Consider the following 21,123-nt stretch of genomic DNA (forward strand, 5'->3'; position numbering starts at 1 on the left):
TCGCGCGCGATATAATTATTATCATAAATGCGAAGATATTTCGACAGACAATTTGATGTCTATAATGTTTGCCAATATAGTTCTCACTATCCGAGTCATTTGCGAATCTTTATAAGATAAATCGCGATTTGAATTTACGAGAAAACGCGACGAATAAAATAAATCGATAATATTCGGAATATCCGATTGCGACATGTATTAATTTTTATAATATGATAATCGAAGCGCCCTCAATAGACACGAATAAATAAATCTATAATATTCAAAATATACGATTGCGCATAATTCTTATAATATAATTCGACGTCATTTGATACGCGAATGACATACCGGTAATATCCAATAAAAGAGGAGCGATCTTAAAAATGGAGAACGATTAACATCTTGTTTCTCATCAGATTTCGCAAGATCAATCTGCGAAGAAAAGTTAAGTGATCCATTGAACGTCGGGAACTTCACTGTAGGAGGGAACGAATCCCGGATCTTCCGGACTATTCCCAATAGCAATGATTTCAGTAATAAATCAACGACAATTCCCTCGTCATTATCTTCTATTCACGAAATTGATATGCACGTCAGAAAACATGTTCTTTCATTATTAAGAAATATATTTCTTTATTGAAAATTAAATGGATATAACGATTTTTTTTATAGAAATGTGATTACGAACGATTATATTTATAAATAATAAAATCCATGCACCATTGAAGTTTGTGTTAAATGTGCGAACACAATAATTTTGGGGTACCGTTTGCGCGCGCGAGACGAATCGAACCCGATAACAGCAAGATTTAAAAAATTTCAATTCGAATAGTGTGCAAAATAAAATAAATAAAATAATTTTAAATATATAATTAATTCTAGATTAATTTTCTAAATTCTTATTCTTATAATGTTTAAATTAATAATTTTTTTTCTTTTAATCAATATCTTGCTGATATAAGGGTACCCATTCGATTCGTCTCAAAATTTTTAAGTATTCGCACATTTTATGTAACATTCATGTATAATTTCGCGTACATATAATATATAATATTAATAAAAATTATAAAAATATTTTGGATACGTTAATTTGTGCATGTATTTTATTATACATATATATAAAATGGTATATATCTAAAAACTAATATTCTAAAATGGCGATGGATGTCCAATACCTGCAAATAGTTTCTTAAAAGAAACTAAAAACTAATATTAATATCCCCAGTACCTAGAAATAATTAATAATTAATAATAAAATATATTCGTTCGTAATCATTTTTATCAAACAATTAATAAAAACTATTACAATATGAAATTACTTAAAAAATAAAAATTTATACACAACGCTATATCCATATTTAATCTACTATTAAATCTTTCTGGCATTAGACAATAATAATACCAATCCTAATAATGACAGAACATTTTTAACGAGAAGAAAAAAATAGATGCATTTTCTCTCACATCTAAATATATATTATTTAAATTAATTCGACTTTAAAGAAGCGTATGGCGTTCGTCGTTGAATGACTACCGAAATCATTGCTGTCGGAAATTGTCAGGAAAACCTGGGATTAGTTCCAATCTTACAATAAAAATTCCCAATTTTCAACGAGGCACCGAACTAGACGTCGCGAATGGATCTTACAAAAACCGATAAGAAATAATTCTCCATGATGAAAATCGTTTCGACTCCTCGGCGGTACGAGTCACGCAACTTTCATTAACGTTTACCTAACGAAAAAAACAACGATAAGACTCTTATATTACAACGACAATCTCGTCTAAGAACGCGAAAAGAACGAGGGAAAAACACGGTGTTTTCGCAACCGTAATTTATTAATTTATTTATAAATATTTTCCGATACGAAATTCGTAAATACACAAATATAACCGAAGAAACAAATTATTAAATTCATAATAATTAACTCGCGATTCTATAATATCGAAGGTGATCGTTTAATTTTATGAAGCTAATATTTAATCGTTGACTTAACATCGAATCTTCACACTCTTATTCCATATTTCTTTTATTTAATTAGCGCAATATTCAGGAATATTATTTCACGAAAGGGACAGCGATAAGATCCTTTATTAAAATGGCAATTTCGTCTAAGAACGCGAAAAGAACGAAGGAAAAACACGGTGTTTTCGCAACCGTAATTTATTAATTTATTAATGAATATTTTCCGGCACGAAATTCGTAAGTGTACCAATATAATAACTGAAAAAATAAATTATTAAATTCATAATAATTAACGTGCGATTCTATAATATTGAAGGCGATCGTTAAATTTTGTGATGCTAATACTTAATCGCTAACTTAACATCGACTCTTTATACTCTTATTCGATATTTTTTTATTTTTAATTAGCAATATTTAAGAATATTATTTGAGAGGGACGGCAATAAGATCCTTTATTAAAACGGCAATCTCGTCTAAAAACGCGAAAAGAACGCGGAAAGAGCACGGTATTTTCGCTATCATAATTTATTTAATGAATATTCAGTTCCGCGCGATATGGAATTCATAAATAGATAAATCTAACGAAAAGTGTATCATTAAATTTATAATTGAGCCGCGATTCTATAACGAAGACGTTCGTCAAATTTTGTGAAGCTTGTATTTAATCATTAATTTAACATCGTATTTTTACATTTTTACATTTTTTATATTTAATACCGACACGAAAATTAGCAATATTTGTAAAGTTTCTAATCAAATATTTATGAAATTTAAAATATATAAAATTATACATATATATCTAAAATTTATATATAAAAATTTTCCGAATTTATTAATGACTCTTTGATATGGAAATACAAACAGTTACTCTTTTATGATTATTTCAATAAATATATAGAATTAAATATGTTAATTTAATAAATTATTATTATATAATTATTATACGTATACTTTGGATAACTTTTCGTGTAATTTGCATAAGAATGTATTCATGATATTTTTTAAACACTAATAATTATGTACAATTTTCTTAATATTCCTGAAAAAAATAATTTAAATAATTTAGATTTTATTTTTAAAGCATTTTTAAAAATAAATTCAATTTCATTTTTTAAACTGAAATAAAGCCAAATTACAAATTTCTATATATTGTATTAGAGTGCTAACACGGCCATATTTCATATGGTAAAATATAAAACAAGAGCAACCGTTTATAATTGGGCAGAATTTATTCCGGGTATCACAGAATTTAACATAACACTGTCACTCTCGAAAGATGCAATTGTAATTTATATAATTATTGCTTGTATATTTATTTTAATACTATATTTTAATATTTTATAACTGCTTATATTTATTTTTATCTCGTTGCAGTTTATATTTATTTTAATAAATGCCGGCGAAATGAAATAATATGTATATATTAATCTAATCTGTATATGTATCCTGCCCAATTGTAAATGGTTATCCTGACTTTAGTTGTTAGCAGCCTAGTATAATATATAAAATTCTGATAATATAAAAACCTCTGTCCAGATTACCAATAAAGATTGATTGATATTATAATAATATATATAAATAATAAATTTTTATAGTAATACACAATTTATAATAAAATATAAAATTAATATGTGTATAACATTAATCATATTACATTTATCATATTACAAGTTATTTCATTAATGATTTATTTGGCTTTATATTAAGCTTAAAAACAATATCTACAACAAATTCTATAATGGATAAGCTATAAGATATTAGAAATAAGATAAGTGAATAAGATAAATGCGCGTTATAAAAATAAATTAGCATCAGATGTAATTGATAAAATTTTTAGTGTTCTTTTCAATAAATTAGGTAAAATTTATACAAAAATAATCTTTTCTCGATTTTCTTTCTTTATAGTTAAAATACTGCAATATATTTTCGTGATGCATTACATTTCGAACGAATCTATTAAAAATTATTTAATTTAAACTATCCTAGCTCATCCATTTTAAGGCAACGGATTTATCTACAATCTACATCTGCAATCTCTATGGATCCGTTACATTAAAATTAAATAAAAGTTTTTGTCACTCACCGGGCCATTGATGTGCAATAACGGAGTTGTCGTTATCGAAGTTACAGGGTTGTTATTGAAGTTACGGAGTTGTCTTTATCAAAACTATGTTGTCGTTATTGAAACTACGTCTGTAACATGCAAATATAAAATTCATTTATAACACAGCTCAAAATACAATCAATATTTCAAAAAATTATTATTGTGCGGAATTTCATATCCGGTGTGTAAAATAATAAGCAGATATAAACACGTATGGAAAGAATTTATAAAGTTTGAAATTATTTTTTAAATAGAAATTTTTAATATGATTTTTATAAAAATCTTTCTCTTTAATTTTTTCTTTAATTCCTTTACATTATAAGAACGAATTATTGTGCGATTTATAACAATCGATATACAAATAATAAATATTCACCATCAAGTTGCTTCGCCGATGCAAGATGCCTCTCCCAGGCCTCCTCCTCCTCTCACAATAGTTCATTGATCTGTAACATACAAAGAAGATTCCAATTGTAGTTACGGTCAAAAAATTAACATTTCAAAAAATTATTATTATATGTATTTAATTTTATATCCAACGCATATAACAATAAGCAGATAAACAATTTTATAAATGTTGAAAAAGATTCTACTATTATTGTGCGATTTATAACAATCGATATACAAATATTTTATTGTGCGATTTATAACAATCGATATACAAATAATAAATATTCACCATCAAGTTGCTTCGCCGATGCAAGATGCCTCTCCCAGGCCTCCTCCTCCTCTCACAATAGTTCATTGATCTGTAACATACAAAGAAGATTCCAATTGTAGTTACGGTCAAAAAATTAACATTTCAAAAAATTATTATTATATGTATTTAATTTTATATCCAACGCATATAACAATAAGCAGATAAACAATTTTATAAATTTTGAAAAAGATTCTACTATTATTGTGCGATTTATAACAATCGATATACAAATATTTTATTGTGCGATTTATAACAATCGATATACAAATAATAAATATTCACCATCAAGTTGCTTCGCCGATGCAAGATGCCTCTCCCAGGCCTCCTCCTCCTCTTACAATAGTTCATTGATCTGTAACATACAAAGAAGATTCCAATTGTAGTTACGGTCAAAAAATTAACATTTCAAAAAATTATTATTATATGTATTTAATTTTATATCCAACGCATATAACAATAAGCAGATAAACAATTCTATAAATTTTGAAAAAGATTCTACTATTAACTAATAATTTAATATTTCTATTAAGAAGTTTATAATTATAATTCTATTAATAAATTATAATTCTTTTTAATAAGTTTAATGATTTAATAATACTATTAAAAGCTATTCAAAAGTAAAAACTTTTAGATTACAGTTTTCATGTAAAAATTTCTCGCATTTTTTTTCTTGTTTAAGTCATGTAAATAAAAAGTTAAATTACGCGATTAATTACTTAATTTAAATCTCGCGTAGAAATTAATAAATAATTATATATAAGTAATATAATTTATTTACCATAGAGTTGCTTTACCGGTGCCTGATGTCTCTCCCAGACCTCCTCCTTCTCTGATGTTGTTAACGCGCGATACTTTCAACGACACTCCCGCACTCACGAGCGATATTTTTATATCGCTATTTCCGCTATTTTACGCGCGATACTTAACGATGTCCGCACTATTTCGATGCGATTAAAAATTGTATATTTGATCGCGCGTGTATATACTTAATATGTATATACTTTTAACGGCACCCGGTTTCGGTACGAGCGAAAATCCCATTTCACTTTTGAGAATCAGCTTCGAGCCAACCGGTCGGGAATGCAACGATACAACGAGCAAGGACTAGGCCCAAACCGGAAAGAAGACGAAACGATTGACGGAAATAGAGGAAAATGAAGTTCACCAGCTCTTTTTCGCGCATAATTATCCTATCTCATATCGAACCTGGACCCGCTAAGCACGATTTCAGGTGACCCGCACGGATGCTATATCACTAGCGCAGTACACAAGGCTAGTAGACGGTAAAAGAAGAGGATACCCACATTTTTTAAATGCTAACATTCAGCAATTTAGAAAATGGGGAGGCAACCCCTTTTACCGAGCGAAAATCGTGCCTAGGGGAATCCACTCGACTCCTCGACAGGGTTAACACACGCTGGGCGTGTGGCTGTAGACGAGCAAAGAGAAGGGACCCATTAACGACCATTCCGAACAATCGATCGAGTCCTAGACAATTCGGGCCGAATCACTTGACGAAGTAGAGCGTGACCATCACTAAGCCGATCGAGCGCGAAGCTCGAACCCGCGCGCCCATGTACATTTTGTACTGGACATACGTTCTGCGCGGCCGGCATCACCAAGTGCCGCGATGCACAAGGCGCGAGTGTACGTTGCATAGCAACGTGTGCAAACTCGGTGAAACATCCCAGTTAATTGGCATCTGAAGTAGAGACTCGTGACAATAAATGAAATTGGGATTTTATATGAAAAAGTCCAAAAGTTTCGCGAAAACGCGACGACGCGAGAATACTACAACGCGAAAACGCGGTAACGAAGCGCTTGCCGTCCGCGGCACGTTGACGGCACCGACGACGCGAAAGGGTACTTGGCTTCCTCTTCAGGCTCCTTAAGATTTATCATAAATAGAAAAATTTAAGATAAACCTCAAGGCACCATCCAAGTACTAAGCCCTCCCACCGCGACAAGGTGTACCCCATGGGAGGGTTATATTATATATAATTTTATATATAATATAATATATAATTTATTTTGTAACATACTATATAAATTTTAATTCGCAAATATAAACGATAAATAAAAATATAAAAGATAAGAGAAAATCTATTATATAAAGCAATGTTCAAAATAATTGATTTTAAAACTAATTATTGCGCGCAATTAATTTTTACATTTTTACTTTTAAATAGATATATTTTAATGTTATAAATTGCATATTACAAAATAATTTATATTTCGTAGATGTAAACTTTTAAAAATATGATAAATAAAAAAATTTCTATTTTTTTCTATTTTTTCTATATTACAATTTAAAATCACTATTGAATCACAATTAAAGAAATAAAACCAAACGAGAAATATATAAATTTTCAATATATTGTTACATCCGCGGCGGCGACTTCGAGATATCGAAGCGCGTTCAACACAGTGCGCGCGGGCACTCGCGTACCGCGTAAAATAACAAGACACTCTTAACGGAAATTAAGAATTTTAATTAGAAACACAGAATACACAAACAACAAATAATAACAGGGGAAATCTCGCGTTAACGACCCGTAATGTAAAACGCGTCCGGAAGAATAGCTTGACAGCTATCCTTCGACTCAGCTGACCGTCGTTGTTATACAACAATATATACTATTGATAAATAATTTATACATTGTTGCGTCCGCGAAACGATATATATCGAACGCGTGTGACACAATCGATCGACACACGCTTCAGAAAAATTCAGAATAATCGTAAAACGGATCAGAGATAGACGCGCGTCCGCACAGTTTGACAGCTGGGCTCAGACTCTCTGACAGTCGTTGTTTATAACATCTTGACAACGCGCGCGGAAACAATCTTGTTCCGTCGACGTACTTCCCGCCGAAAGAATTCAACGGGTGACGAATACATCCAAGGGGATGGGACGCGGGGACGCAACAATATAATAAATAATTAATGTAATAAATAATTAAAATATTAATGACTTACATCATATCTTATTGATCCATCCATTTCCAAGATCTCCTTTTTTCTTTTGCTTTCTTCGCTTTTTCCTCGTGGCACTTCAATCCTCGTTACACTCGATTGAACTCCTCGTTGCACTTACACTCACTCACGAAAAGTTTCTCGTTGCACTTGCAATTGTCGTTAGAGAAAGAATTTGATAATATATGGAACGTCTCACATCACTACCTCACTGCTCGAGAGCCACTGAGCGAATGATCGTAAGTCAGAAACATTACCGCGGTACTGTTTATATCGCCAAGGTTGACTATGGAAAGGAAGAATTTGATAATATATGAAACGTCACTACTTTATTGTTCAAGGATACTGTGCGAATGATCGTATCATAAACATTATCGCGATACTGTTTATATCGCCAAGGCCGACTTATACTATGTTATTGTTATAATTCGTCGTTGAAATATTCTATGAGTGATTGCCGATTAAGAAAATTTAAAATTGATCGAAATTTATTTAATTTTAATAAGTATCGTTAGAGAAATTATTATAATAAACATTAATAATCGAAAGATCATAACAAAATTAATTCTTTTATCCCCTTTTATGTATCCCCGTTTCAATTTTTATTCGCAATAATTAATGATTGCGATTCGATAAGGATTTATCGTTGCGATACAATTTTATCATAAGTTATCGTTCGTCGTTTATCATAAGTTAATTAATTTCTAATTATTAATAATTATATCAAATTATGTTTCGATATTAATCGTAATCGTGTTTAGAAAAAAATTCGACAATATGCGAAGCGTTTCGCACCACTACTTTATTGCTCGAGTGTCACCGTGCGAATGATAACAAAGCCGTAACATATTAATAATAGCACACTATTGTTTATATTGCCAAAGTCGAATACCGTGTTATTGATAATTCGTTGCCGAAATATTTTACGTACTATAACATATACATGAAAATATTAAATTGTAAAAGTTTTTCAATTTATAGATTAATTAAACGATTATTTATTAAACAATTAATTAACATACAAAGCATATATATATATATATTTCGCATCATTATTTTACTGCTCGAATGTCACCGAGCAAATGATAGCAAAACCATAACATACAAACAATAGCACGCTATTGTTTACGTTGTAAAAGTCGAACATTATGTTATTGATAATTCGTCGAAATATTTTATATATTATAAAATATACACGAGCGGAATATTAAATTATATAAGTATTTTAAATCTTAAAAAATAAAATATATCACACCCTGCCGGAAAATGTAGAAATTCTTAAGAATTCGTAACGCATGTGCGGAGATCACTTCTCTCATGATAAGTCGCGTGAAAGAAAATTTCATGCACAGAATTGCTTTATGTTTAGAAGAAGATGGTGGTTATATTGAACATTTATTATAATTTATTACATGTAAAGATCAAAAATATTTGTCATTATAAGTATATTTTATTATATTTGTTTATTATATGTTTTACTATATTTTTTCAAATTTATTTATTAAATTTACGTTCCCACACAGCACCAAGTCGTCTAAAAGTACTACCTAAACTGGACACTTTTTTGTTATAGACATCTTTTACTGACATCGTTAAGTCGACGGAAAGATAGCTAAAAGTCGTCTCATGACCCGAATTCAGTGACTTTTTAGTCTTGTCCATATGATAACTAAAAGATGACTTGATTCATTCTATATAGATTATCGACACTCGGTAGTAGGAATACTTCAATACACGCAATAAATGCTATTTCTCCCATTTATCCTCCTAATTTCTAATAATCTATTTAATATTCTGAATCCCAACAAGGAATTCAGATTATTAAATAAATTATTTTAAATTCAATTTTTCAGAAATTAAACTGATAAACAGTAATGTCAGGAAAAGGATGCGGCTCACACGCATACAATGATTCTCCGTAGCGCATGTATGTGGCTCTCTCTGATTGATGCGTGCGAGCAGTATCCTCTTTCTGGCATTACTGCTCGTAAAAGGCAAAAATATGCTTCAGATTTTATATTAATTACTAATTCTTTATATACATTTCGTGATAAATATTAAATACGAGATAAGTTAAGAGTGGCTCGCCGCGTAGCGGCAAGCGAAGAAACACGTGCCACATACTATTATATCTTTTTTATGTCATCTTTTTCGACAAAGCGAAAAGATGTCTTTATAGACATCTTTTCGTTTTGTCGAAAAGATAACTTAAAAAAGACATCTTTTCGTTATCTTTTAGTATAATGTGCTGTGTGGGATGTTATATATATATATTATTATTAATTATTTTATAATTATTATATAATTAATTATTAAGAATTACATAATCGTGATGTTTTATTAATAAAAGACGTTGAAATTTTTTAAAGAAATGTAGAGAATAATTTTATATTTTTTTTAAATTTTAAGTTTGAAGAAAAAATAAAAAGATGCCTATATATAATCAAATATAAAATTATGTATGTAATTATACATAGAATATGTAGTATAATTTAATATAATTAATAACATAAAAAGAAACAATAAAATTGCACTATTACATATAACGTGTATCTAAGTTCCATACATAATTATATGTATATTTAAATATAATTTTATATAATTATATTAGTTAATTATATATTAATCATATATGTACTTTTTCTCAGATTATATCACATAATAAAATGAATTAAATAGCGTGCGCATAGCGAAAAGAGCGATTAATTTTTAAGAAATAAAATTACGTTATATATATTATCAATAAATATATATTTTTTTAAATTCTTGAAAAATTTGAAATAAAAATTATTTTAAACTTTAAAGTGGTAGACATTTATTAATAGTTGCGATTATTGACTTCATGATAAGATGTTTTAACTAAGAAAGACGTTTATATGCGGCTATTTATTTATAATAAGGTCAGCTATGTGTATCGTCTTTTAAACACTTTTCAAATATCTTGTGACTCTTCTGTGCTATCTGGGTTAGTTTCGAACGGCCTTTCGAGATAATAAGATACACGTAAATCTATTTTCTATATTAACGATTTGTGAAGTACCAATAAGTTAATTGCAACGATTTGCATTAATTCTTACAAGGATAACACCTTAATAAGCTTCAACAAGTGAGTCATTATTATTAGAACACATATATCTCTTTTCAAAAATGCATCACACGAAAGTAAATCATTGAAATCAAATTGAAATAATATCGAAGTACAAGCATAACGGATATAATTTCATTTCCTTAACATTCTCTTTCATAATCATCTTTATTATTAATATGATTAATCTAATGATCTCTATATTATTAATGTAATGATCTCAATCTATTTTAATATAGATAAATTTCAAAATGTATCATACTTCATTATGTAAAAATTATTTTAACTCCAGAAACTTAAAACTCAAGCAAAGCGATTTAATAATATTAAAAATATTAATATTATAATATTAAGGAAGATGTGTGTGTGTGTGTGTGTGTGTGTGTGTGTGTGTGTGTGTGTGTGTGTGTGTGTACGTATATATATTACACATGTGTAATTTGTATACGTTAAGAATTGTGTCGTATGTACAATGTGTTATATGTATACGTAGAAATATTCAGTAATCTACATTCGTTTTGTTCTATACATTTCATGATAAATGTCTATAATCAATAGCTTTTCTAATTATATTAAGGCAAATATAAAGTGTGTAATAATAATAACGAACAAACATTATAGGCTGCGTTCCGTTTCACGCATATGCGCGCATTTATCTATAGTATACGTTACGCATACTATAAATAAATGCGCGCATATGCGTGAAACGGAACGCAGCCATAATGTATTCAACAAACATAAATTTTACTTTCAATTTGATTCACACACACACAATATATACTCATATATATTCATAAGATAAATTAGATAAATGAAATAAATTTTATTATATAAATAACGGCCGTGATTTGAAGGCATGTGTACAACAAAATAAATAAATATAACTATATCGAGCCATAAAAATAAAAGATCAAAAGGAGCAATAAACCAAGTACATAATATGTGACTTTCAAGGTGTATCAATAACGAATTTAGAACGATTGTGAGGAATATAAGATACAATAAGTTTTTCTGTCCTATGTTTTCTTTCTTTAACTGAAACGTTCTATTACATTTAAATTGATAATTAATTATTAATTTAATTTAAACTTACATTATCTTCCAATTTAAGCATCTTAAAACTTTTTATTTTATCTATAATAAAATAATTTTTTATTAAAAAAGTTTAATTTATATAGGGACAATATAATAAAAGGTGATTTCTGATTCAAATGATACTTATTATGATACACATTTTTTCACTATAAGAAAAATTTTTTGCTAAATTGTTTCTTCTTTCATAGTGAAAAAAATTCAATGTCGTTACACTATGTTCTTTTTATTTATATCTTTTTACAAATAAAATTTTTTACAGATAGATGAAGCAACAATTGACATGGCACGTTCAATATTGTTATTAAATGGTCTATTCACATTCATTATCGTGACGGTTTATTCTGTCGACAAAAATCCAGACGACATATTATACAACATAAAACCGCAGCATTATAATATCAAGATTAAACTACGTAGCGAAGAAAATATTTTCTTCGGTGAATGCGATATTAATATCCAAATTCTTAAAACTATGCAACAAATAATCATGCTTTCAGAAGAATTGGGTTTAATAACGGCAACATTGACTAACTATACTCGATACCTGCCTGATCAGAACAAAACTCGTACACATAAAATATTTAGTCATATATATGATTATGAAAATAATACTGTCAAGCTTTATTTTTATAATGCATTATCACCAGGACATTACATTCTAAATTTAAAATATAGCGGTGCTATATCTATTAAAGGAGGCTTTCAGAAATTTGACGATATAAATGATAATGCAATGTGAGTAATTATTAAAATACATAAATTATTAAATATGTATCGTTATAATATATAAGCATCATTCATTATTAACTTTAATTAACTAATAATTGTTATGAGATGTGCGGATTAATTTTAACTATATAAGACTTATGGCAGTTTCTATCAATGTCGCTCAACTTTAATCTTAGCTTAACTCATTCTTTGTCTTTTTCTAAAGGAACAGTTCTAAAAGAACAAAAGAAAACGAAGAGTGAGTTAAGCTAAGATTAAAATTAAACGACGTTGGTAGAAATAGGCATTAATAAAACACTATTTAAACATATAATTTTCACATATACAAGTTATCAAAATAGATATAATTACACTTACTTCCATGTAATTGTATACTTTTTTCATATAATATCATTTAATTATATGTTTTATTGTAAAATTTTTAAATATAAAAAATTAGAGATTTAGAGACATATTAATCAAATAAGAATTTTGAATATTAAAAGATAATACTATTGCATTTGTTGCATATTCTAAACTTTGCTCTGATATTATAAAAATATTTTTTTATATTATTCATATAACTTCCAATGTTTCTTTATACATTACAAAAATATAGTTATGTACATAAAAATGTAGTTAAAACATATATAATAATAATAATAATATAATAAAAAAATATGCGAACTAAATTTATTTTTTAAATATTATTATATTCCAAGAGAAATTGCACATCTGTGCAAACGTACATTTTTCAGCCTTTACATTTTATACTTCTACATATGCTATTATAATAGAAAATTTTTTTAGTATTATTTTTTGAATATTTTTTCGTCAAAATTTTTGTTATTTTTCGTTATTTAATACTAATCATTTAAATGCTTTAGATGGTTGTCCGCAACATATTTCCAGCCAGCATGGGCTCGACGAATCTTTCCATGTTGGCCGTTATCAGAGTCCACGTTCAATATTTCTGTACAACATTCTCAAGAATATAGAGTTTTGTCAAACATGCTGATACAAACAGTGGTTAAAAATAAAGATAACATGCAATGGACACATTTCAACAATAGCATTTTTGCAAAATCTTCTTATAAAATAACAATTTTTGTAACTAATTTCGTTCCCAATTTTATTGATAAATACGATAGTGTCAACATGTGGTGCAGAAAAGAATCAATAACTTCCCTGCAATTTGCACTGACAATTGTTAGAAATACTACGTTATACTTGAGAAACGAATGGAAGCACTTGCAATCTCAAACAGTAAATTATATCGTAATTCCGAATTTTCAAAAGCAAGACGATAGTGTAATGAATTTGAAAAGCATGATTTCTAAGTAAGTATATGCCGAAAAATATTTTAATTTATTGAAACAAAAAATATAGTATTTCACATTTAATATTGCAGGATTTACAGATATGCATGTTTTTGTGTACCTAAATTGAATTACTTAAAAATATGTATGTAAATATAATCCTATTTAATAATCCTATTGAAGAGATCAATGTTTATTTTTAATATTTAGTATTTAAAAGAATGCATATATTTTTATACTTTAAATATCAGGAAATAATAATAATACATAATGATAATAATTTATATAATATATCACATTTCTTATTATTTATATGCATTGAAGAGGATTTGTTCAATTAGATAAAATATGAGAATTATTGCAATGTATAAAATATTGTTTTCTTCTGAAAATAATTAAATTAACACATGCATTAAATTAAAGTCGTTAAAATTATTTTACAATATATAATATACATATTTCATATTCATTTTGCTCACATACACAATAATCTTACAACCATATTTTTACAAACAGATAATTGATTTAACAAAAAGATTATATATACATATATATATATATACATGTGTATGTGTGTGTGTGATTCCATTTAAAAAATTATATATAAATAATTCCACTTAAAAAATTAAAAATTCATATAAGAATATATAAGATATATCTTTTCCTTATTATAGCAATATATTTATATGTAATTTTAAAACGGAATCTATTATAACCTGTTAAAATATAATCTATTATAAATAGTATAAAATAATTTTTACATTAAAAAGAGTTATTTGTGTTTTTATTAAAGTTGAATTTCTTATTCATACTTATTGAAGATAAAAATTCTTCTATCTAACAATGTATTTGATGATATACGCACATACATTCTGTATAACATCCGAATTAATGTTACATTATTAAAATATAATTAATGTATTACATTAAACTTTCCTGTACGGCCTGTATGTGTATCTATATGTTTAGATAAAGATTTTTTGTACATAATTTTATTTTTTACAAATGATGTTTAGTGAAGCAGATATTATGTATAATGAGGAAAGAGACAATATTGGGACCAAATATAATGTAATATATTCAGTAGGAAATCAAGTAATACGAGAATGGCTCGGGAGTTTAGATAATCCATTTTACTGGCCTAATTCATCGTTGAGCGAAGGTTTTAATATGTTCTTTGCAACGCATTTCCTTAATCAGGTTGTTTTACCCGTTACATTTACACAATTAATTCATGAAATAGTCGTTGAAGTATTTACAGATATATAAAATATATCTGTATATATAATATATATATATATATATATATATATATATATATATACATATATATTATGTATATAATAAAGTATATATTCTTGTATATTTGTAAATTCTTATTATTCAATTTAAATCAGAATGATTGATTTTTTCAAATTTATATATCTAATAAGAAGAAACAAAGAGAATATCAGTCAAAAAAGTGCTCATGCATACACACACAACACACACAACACACACATACGCACGCACGCACGCACGCACACACGCGCGCGCGCGCGCACACACACACACACGCACACACATATATTTAAATAAAAATAATTTTGAAAGATTTTTTAACAATACATTTTAAATAATTTTAAATATGTTTAATTTGAAACTATTGCATGTTATTTTAAAAAAATACTTTATTATATATTTTAATTATATCATTAGAAAGAATAAGACTTCATTTAACAGTGTTGATATAGCAAATGCATTTTCTTTCAATTGAATATTTATTTAATCATATCAAAATTTTCTTTTCTAGACTTTTCCAAATTTCCGGATAAGAGATTTGTTCGTAGTTCAAATTCAACATGAGTGCCTTCAATTTGATGTTGATAATAATATGTTGCCTCGTACTCACCGAGCAAATGTTTCGGTTGAATTTGTTAATCACATGAGAAGTATGATTGATTAAGCATAATTAAATTATTATATATAAATTCTTATACTAATGTGTAATAAAAAAATGAAAACTAAAGAAATTTATTACATTTTAACGGACTAAAATTAAAATTTTTTTATCAATTGTATTTAATAGAAGTTGTAATAAATTATTCTAGCACCTGTTATATTGCGCATGTTACATCATGCATTTGGTGAAAAGACGTTTTGGAAGAGTATTCATACATATTTAGACACAAAGTGAGTAAGATATAAGAATATAATAATTATATATAGAGTTAATTACATAAAAAAAGATAACAAAAGATTGAATGTTTCAAAATGTTTCTTTCATTTTACTTTGTTAATCTTTCATTTTTTATTTATTTTCCAAACATTAATTTTAAGCCCATTTTTTTCAGCTTTTCTTCTACTTCTTTTACTCTTTTATTTCTTTCCTTTTTTATGATGGCTTCTACGAAAAGTATTTCTCAGAATCATTTACATTTTTGACTATCGCTTTCATTAAATGTTAGATTTTTAATTTTATTTAAATGTTTATTTTTCATTTATGTTAATTTTTTTATTTTTATTATTTTTACTTTTGTTTTGTCTCGTTCGATCTCTGACTAAAATCTTTATTTTTGTTCTTTATCTCCTATCTTATCACTTCTCTTACTTTCTTCATTCTTTTTTTCAACACATTTTTAAATATATTTAAAATCATATTTCTCTTTCTCTTCCGAGTGATATAATAAAAATGAAACATAAGTTTATAGTTTATAATATATAGTTAATATATAGTTTATATAATATATAGTTTATAATATATAGTTTATAATAAAAATGAAACATAAGTTTATAGTTTTATATTTTTTAATTCTATTTCTTATAGTTACCGGTAACGTTAAATTTTGTAAATTTTGTGTTTAGGAAGTATGATTACGATAGTTTTTGGAAAACTTTAGAAGATGCTTACGTTAAAGAGAATCCAACATCTGATGGTATAAATGAAATACTATATCCTTGGATAAAGCAAAAAGGATATGTGTTTAATGCATTCCGAGATCATAAATATGAGAATAATAAAATTGTATTTTCGAGTCACATAAATATATCGGTAAATCATCTCGATATACTGGATGAGAATGTATGGATACCTATGTCTTATGTCACACAGACATATCCCAATTTTAATCGAACTGCGCCAATTCTTTGGTTCGTTCCGCCAAAGAAGCCGATCAAATTGCCGCAAAAGTACAGTGCACAGTTTCTATCTTATAGAGAAGATGGTTGGATTATGTATAACATACAACAAATTGGTAAATCTTGATCAATAAATATATCATATACTTATGTGTGTACGTGTGTGTGCTTATTTTACATAGTTAATTAATTAAATTTTAATATAGTTACCTAGCAAACATGATGACATCTAAAGATATCTTAATAACGTTTTAATACATCATTAATATGTCAATAAGATGTCATCATGTTTGCTGGATAATTAGTTAATAAATTTTAATTAAGGTTTTGTATATATTACTTCACATTACTATATATATACTATTTTAATAATACAAGACATCTCACGTTATATAAATGTCTACATAAACGTATGGATATGGATAATACTATAAAATAATTTAATATATATACAATACTGTCTTTAATTTACAATACAATATTTTGTGTGTGTGTGTGTGAATAAAATATTTCACTCCACATATTACTATCTAAGATAACTATTATGTTAAGTATTATTATTCAATATTGCATAAAATATAAAAAAATCATATTTTTTTTTCAAGAAAAATTCTTTTCTTGAATTGTTGAATTTTCAACAATAATAATTTTCTGACAAAATGGACGAAAATTATTTTCAAATGTACATACGAATTAATTTATCTTATTTATGAAAACAACTTATTAATTAACTGAGTTATAATTAAACTATTTATTATCAATTAATCTTTTTAATTAACATAATAATATATGATAGATAATTTTTGTAATAATACGTAATATGTATAATATCCTTTTAAATACATTTAATTTCTACTACAAAAGATATCACGAAATTTCTTCCAATTATGCATTCATAGAAAAACATAAAATTGAAAGTGAAAAATATGTACAATAGTAAAACGTAAAATAGTAAAACGATTACATATGATAAAATCTTGTTTGTACAATATATATAATTTAGTTATTATTTATAATCAGAACTAATTTTTAAGTTACAAAACTTTTAAATAAAATTTCTCCTTTGCCAAACTTTTCTTTCACTCTTTTCTCTCTCTCATTCTCTAATTTAATAATACATAAAATCTATTTATTATATATATATATAGCATATTGTCGCGTCAACTACGATGATATGAATTGGCAAAAAATTGCTGAATATCTGAATAGCGAAGAATATTGGAAAATACATGTTCTGAATCGCGCTCAAGTTATCGATGATACGTTTCATTTTCTACTAGTGCATAAATTAAAATCTGATATATTCTGGCAACTTACTAGATACTTATCACATGAGAGAGATTTCATAGCATGGTATCCTATGCTCAAAGCTATTAAATACATGTCAAGTATCTTTCCATTTCAAGAAATTGGGGTTATTCATATTAAGGTAAATAATGACAGTTTTATTAATAAAAATATGTTATTACATTAAATTTTAGATTTTTGATGTCGGCTCTCAAATATAAATAAACTTGTGTGATATTAATATTCGGGTAATATACGCAATTACATCCGCGATAGGCTCTTATTACCCGAATATTAATATCACACAATGTTATTACATTGTTGTATAAAACAAATAAATACTTTAATTATATGTCGCACAAAAACTGAAAATATATGTCACTGAAGAAATTATGCTTTCTTATATAATCTCATTTAGATCAAAAATAGGAATTATAAAGAAACAAAATGTCTCTTATTTTTTAGATTTTAAATATTAAACGTTATAAAGTGTGATACCTAAATCAATTACAATTTATTATATTTAATGATTTTTAGAGAATATTACAGAGTATACTGAGTAAGCTCATGTGGAAAATAGATTACGAAGAAAAATCCATGGACGATGATTTTACTAAAGCTTTAAGAGAAGAAGCCCAACAATTGATATGCATGCTTGGAGAGTTGGAGTGCCTAGAAACGGCTAATAGTCTGTTAAAATCTCATCTCCGGCTATCTACAGAGTACATAAACATTTTTATATAATAACGTTATTTTATAAATATATTCTTTTCTTGCAAAAGTAAAGATATGTGATATATTATAAGAAAAAAAGAGATATATGTGTGTGAATTATTCGATCAAGATATAAAACTACAAACTTATAATCTTCTATAGTAATTTTTTTTTCTCAATATCGTAGACTTTTGCCACGAAGGAAGAAATGGACATATTGTTATGGTTTGGTTAAAACAGCCAATACTATTTTGTTTGAAATACTGAACAAAACAAAAGAAGATAATGATAAAATTTTGTATCTTCTAACTTGTCCAAATCATCTAGTTGAGCTAAACAAATATATATCAGCACTTTATACGGGAGATAAACTTTATAATATTTCGAAACAGGATATATATGACAATAAATTACATGAAATTCCCGGAAAAGTAACTCAAATCTTATTGAGGCATTTCCACTTTATTGTTACGAATAATACAAAGAGTTATGAAACGTCCAAGCATTTATTAAATGATTTTCAATATATAAAACCCAGGTATATACATATATATAATATCATGTATATTTTTCTTTATATATACACTGTTTGTAATAACATACATGTGGAAATCTAATGTATACGTGTTATTATTTTATTTTCATAGTCTAATCAATATACCTGCAGCATTACTCATTCTTATTAATAATATACATTCTGTGGAACTACTTAATGAGGTAAATTTTACGAACTTATATCCTTACTTGTTGAGATTATCTAATTTCATATGATATGTCATATATACATATATTGCATGTTATTATAATTATGAAAAATCTAATGCAACATAATTTCTCGTTTTTTTTTATGAAAACGAGAAATTATGTCGCATTAGATTCTCATAGTGCAAAATAAACTATTTACTGATAAATATCAAAATATAATTTATTATGGATAAATTAGTTTATGAATAGTATTCTGAAGAAAGAAAGCAGAACATTAAACTACGTTAAGCATGACTTAATTATTCAGAAGGAATAATCGCATAAGATATATTTTATCAATAGAAATATATTCTCTTATTATTAAACTTATTATTATTTGTATATATGATATATATGCACTATCTTATTTTAATTATGTGAGAAATTATGTCGTATCAGATTTTTATGATGAAAAAATAAGTTTTTTTTATTAAATGTTAAAAACTCTCTCTGTTTAGAAATATTTCAATTATCAACACTTAATGGACTATAAAATTTATATACAGGCTAAAATAATAGTACGTAAGTTTCAACTTAACCATCACATGCTCTTAATTAATAAAGTTAAACCAACTAATGAAACTTATGCAAAATTTTAACACATATGTACGCATATTAGTTATATTATATCTATATATATTAACAATTATATCTATATTAATAATTATATTATATTTATGTAAACAATTTATTAAGTTACAATCTTTTATATTATTATTTTTAATTTATTATTTTTAATTATGTATAGTCGATAATGTAATTATAGTTAACAATACTTCTATATACTTTATATTCCATTGTTAAAAATCAGATATGAAACAGACAAATGTAATTACTGCGATCAATTTATTCTTTCGTTTATTGTGATTTCGTAAATTATTGTATCACATATTGATAGATTTTAAAATTTACGATCAAACATGAAATGATTTGATTTACAATCAAATTGGTGGTATTTGAAAGAGAGAACTCTACATATTTTTCGCGATTGTTATCTGAAAGTTTTATCAGTAAAAATTATCGTAAGTATCTCTCGTAAAGCTTCGGACACATATATGTAACATATTTTATACATATTAGATATTACTATAAATGAATTGCATTAATAGCAATATTTTCCGACGAATTAGTAGACAAATTTTTTGCGAACTCCACGCTTAGATTGTAAATTCAAAAAAATAAATGAATGAATAAAAACATTGTGCTTCTAAATAACATGTTTTGAATTATTAAGAGCAATATTTTTGCTTTAAATTGCATATTTGCATATAATTTTACGTAATTATAGATCCTTCCAGTTCCAAAATATGATTAGTCAAAAGATGA

At 26.6% G+C, this 21,123-nt stretch overlaps 1 protein-coding gene and 1 long non-coding RNA gene across 2 annotated transcripts; one reads left to right on the forward strand and one right to left on the reverse strand.

Moving 5' to 3' along the window:
• Positions 1–4,731: 4,731 nt before the first annotated feature.
• Positions 4,732–5,952, reverse strand: LOC145977344 (uncharacterized). The gene is made up of 3 exons (XR_014440483.1): positions 5,531–5,952; positions 5,035–5,104; positions 4,732–4,801 (listed from the first exon to the last, which is right to left on the reverse strand). It is a non-coding gene; the product is annotated as an uncharacterized LOC145977344 (long non-coding RNA).
• A 4,815-nt stretch (positions 5,953–10,767) lies between these two features.
• On the forward strand, positions 10,768–20,416 carry LOC145977331 (thyrotropin-releasing hormone-degrading ectoenzyme-like). Its single transcript, XM_083109226.1, has 12 exons — positions 10,768–10,834; positions 12,168–12,643; positions 13,504–13,956; positions 14,952–15,135; positions 15,728–15,866; positions 16,026–16,107; positions 16,780–17,168; positions 18,201–18,481; positions 18,877–19,061; positions 19,241–19,591; positions 19,701–19,770; positions 20,256–20,416. Exons 2-12 carry the CDS (start codon positions 12,189–12,191, stop codon positions 20,394–20,396), a joined length of 2,730 nt encoding a protein of 909 aa, XP_082965352.1. The 5' UTR covers positions 10,768–10,834; positions 12,168–12,188; the 3' UTR covers positions 20,397–20,416.
• Positions 20,417–21,123: the final 707 nt, after the last annotated feature.

This window comes from Camponotus vicinus, unplaced genomic scaffold (assembly GCF_025532165.1).
Source record: "Camponotus vicinus isolate PSW18456_S1 unplaced genomic scaffold, iyCamVici1.0 SCAF_9, whole genome shotgun sequence".
NCBI classification, from domain to species: domain Eukaryota; kingdom Metazoa; phylum Arthropoda; class Insecta; order Hymenoptera; family Formicidae; genus Camponotus; species Camponotus vicinus.

Excerpts from the sequence above, each read along its gene's own strand:
- LOC145977331 (XM_083109226.1), top strand. The coding sequence starts at position 12,189 with ATGGCACGTTCAATATTGTTATTAAATGGTCTATTCACATTCATTATC. Across the intron at positions 13,957-14,951 it reads TTGAAAAGCATGATTTCTAA|TGAAGCAGATATTATGTATA; the intron begins GTAAGTATATGC and ends AATGATGTTTAG. Across the intron at positions 16,108-16,779 it reads CATACATATTTAGACACAAA|GAAGTATGATTACGATAGTT; the intron begins GTGAGTAAGATA and ends TTTTGTGTTTAG.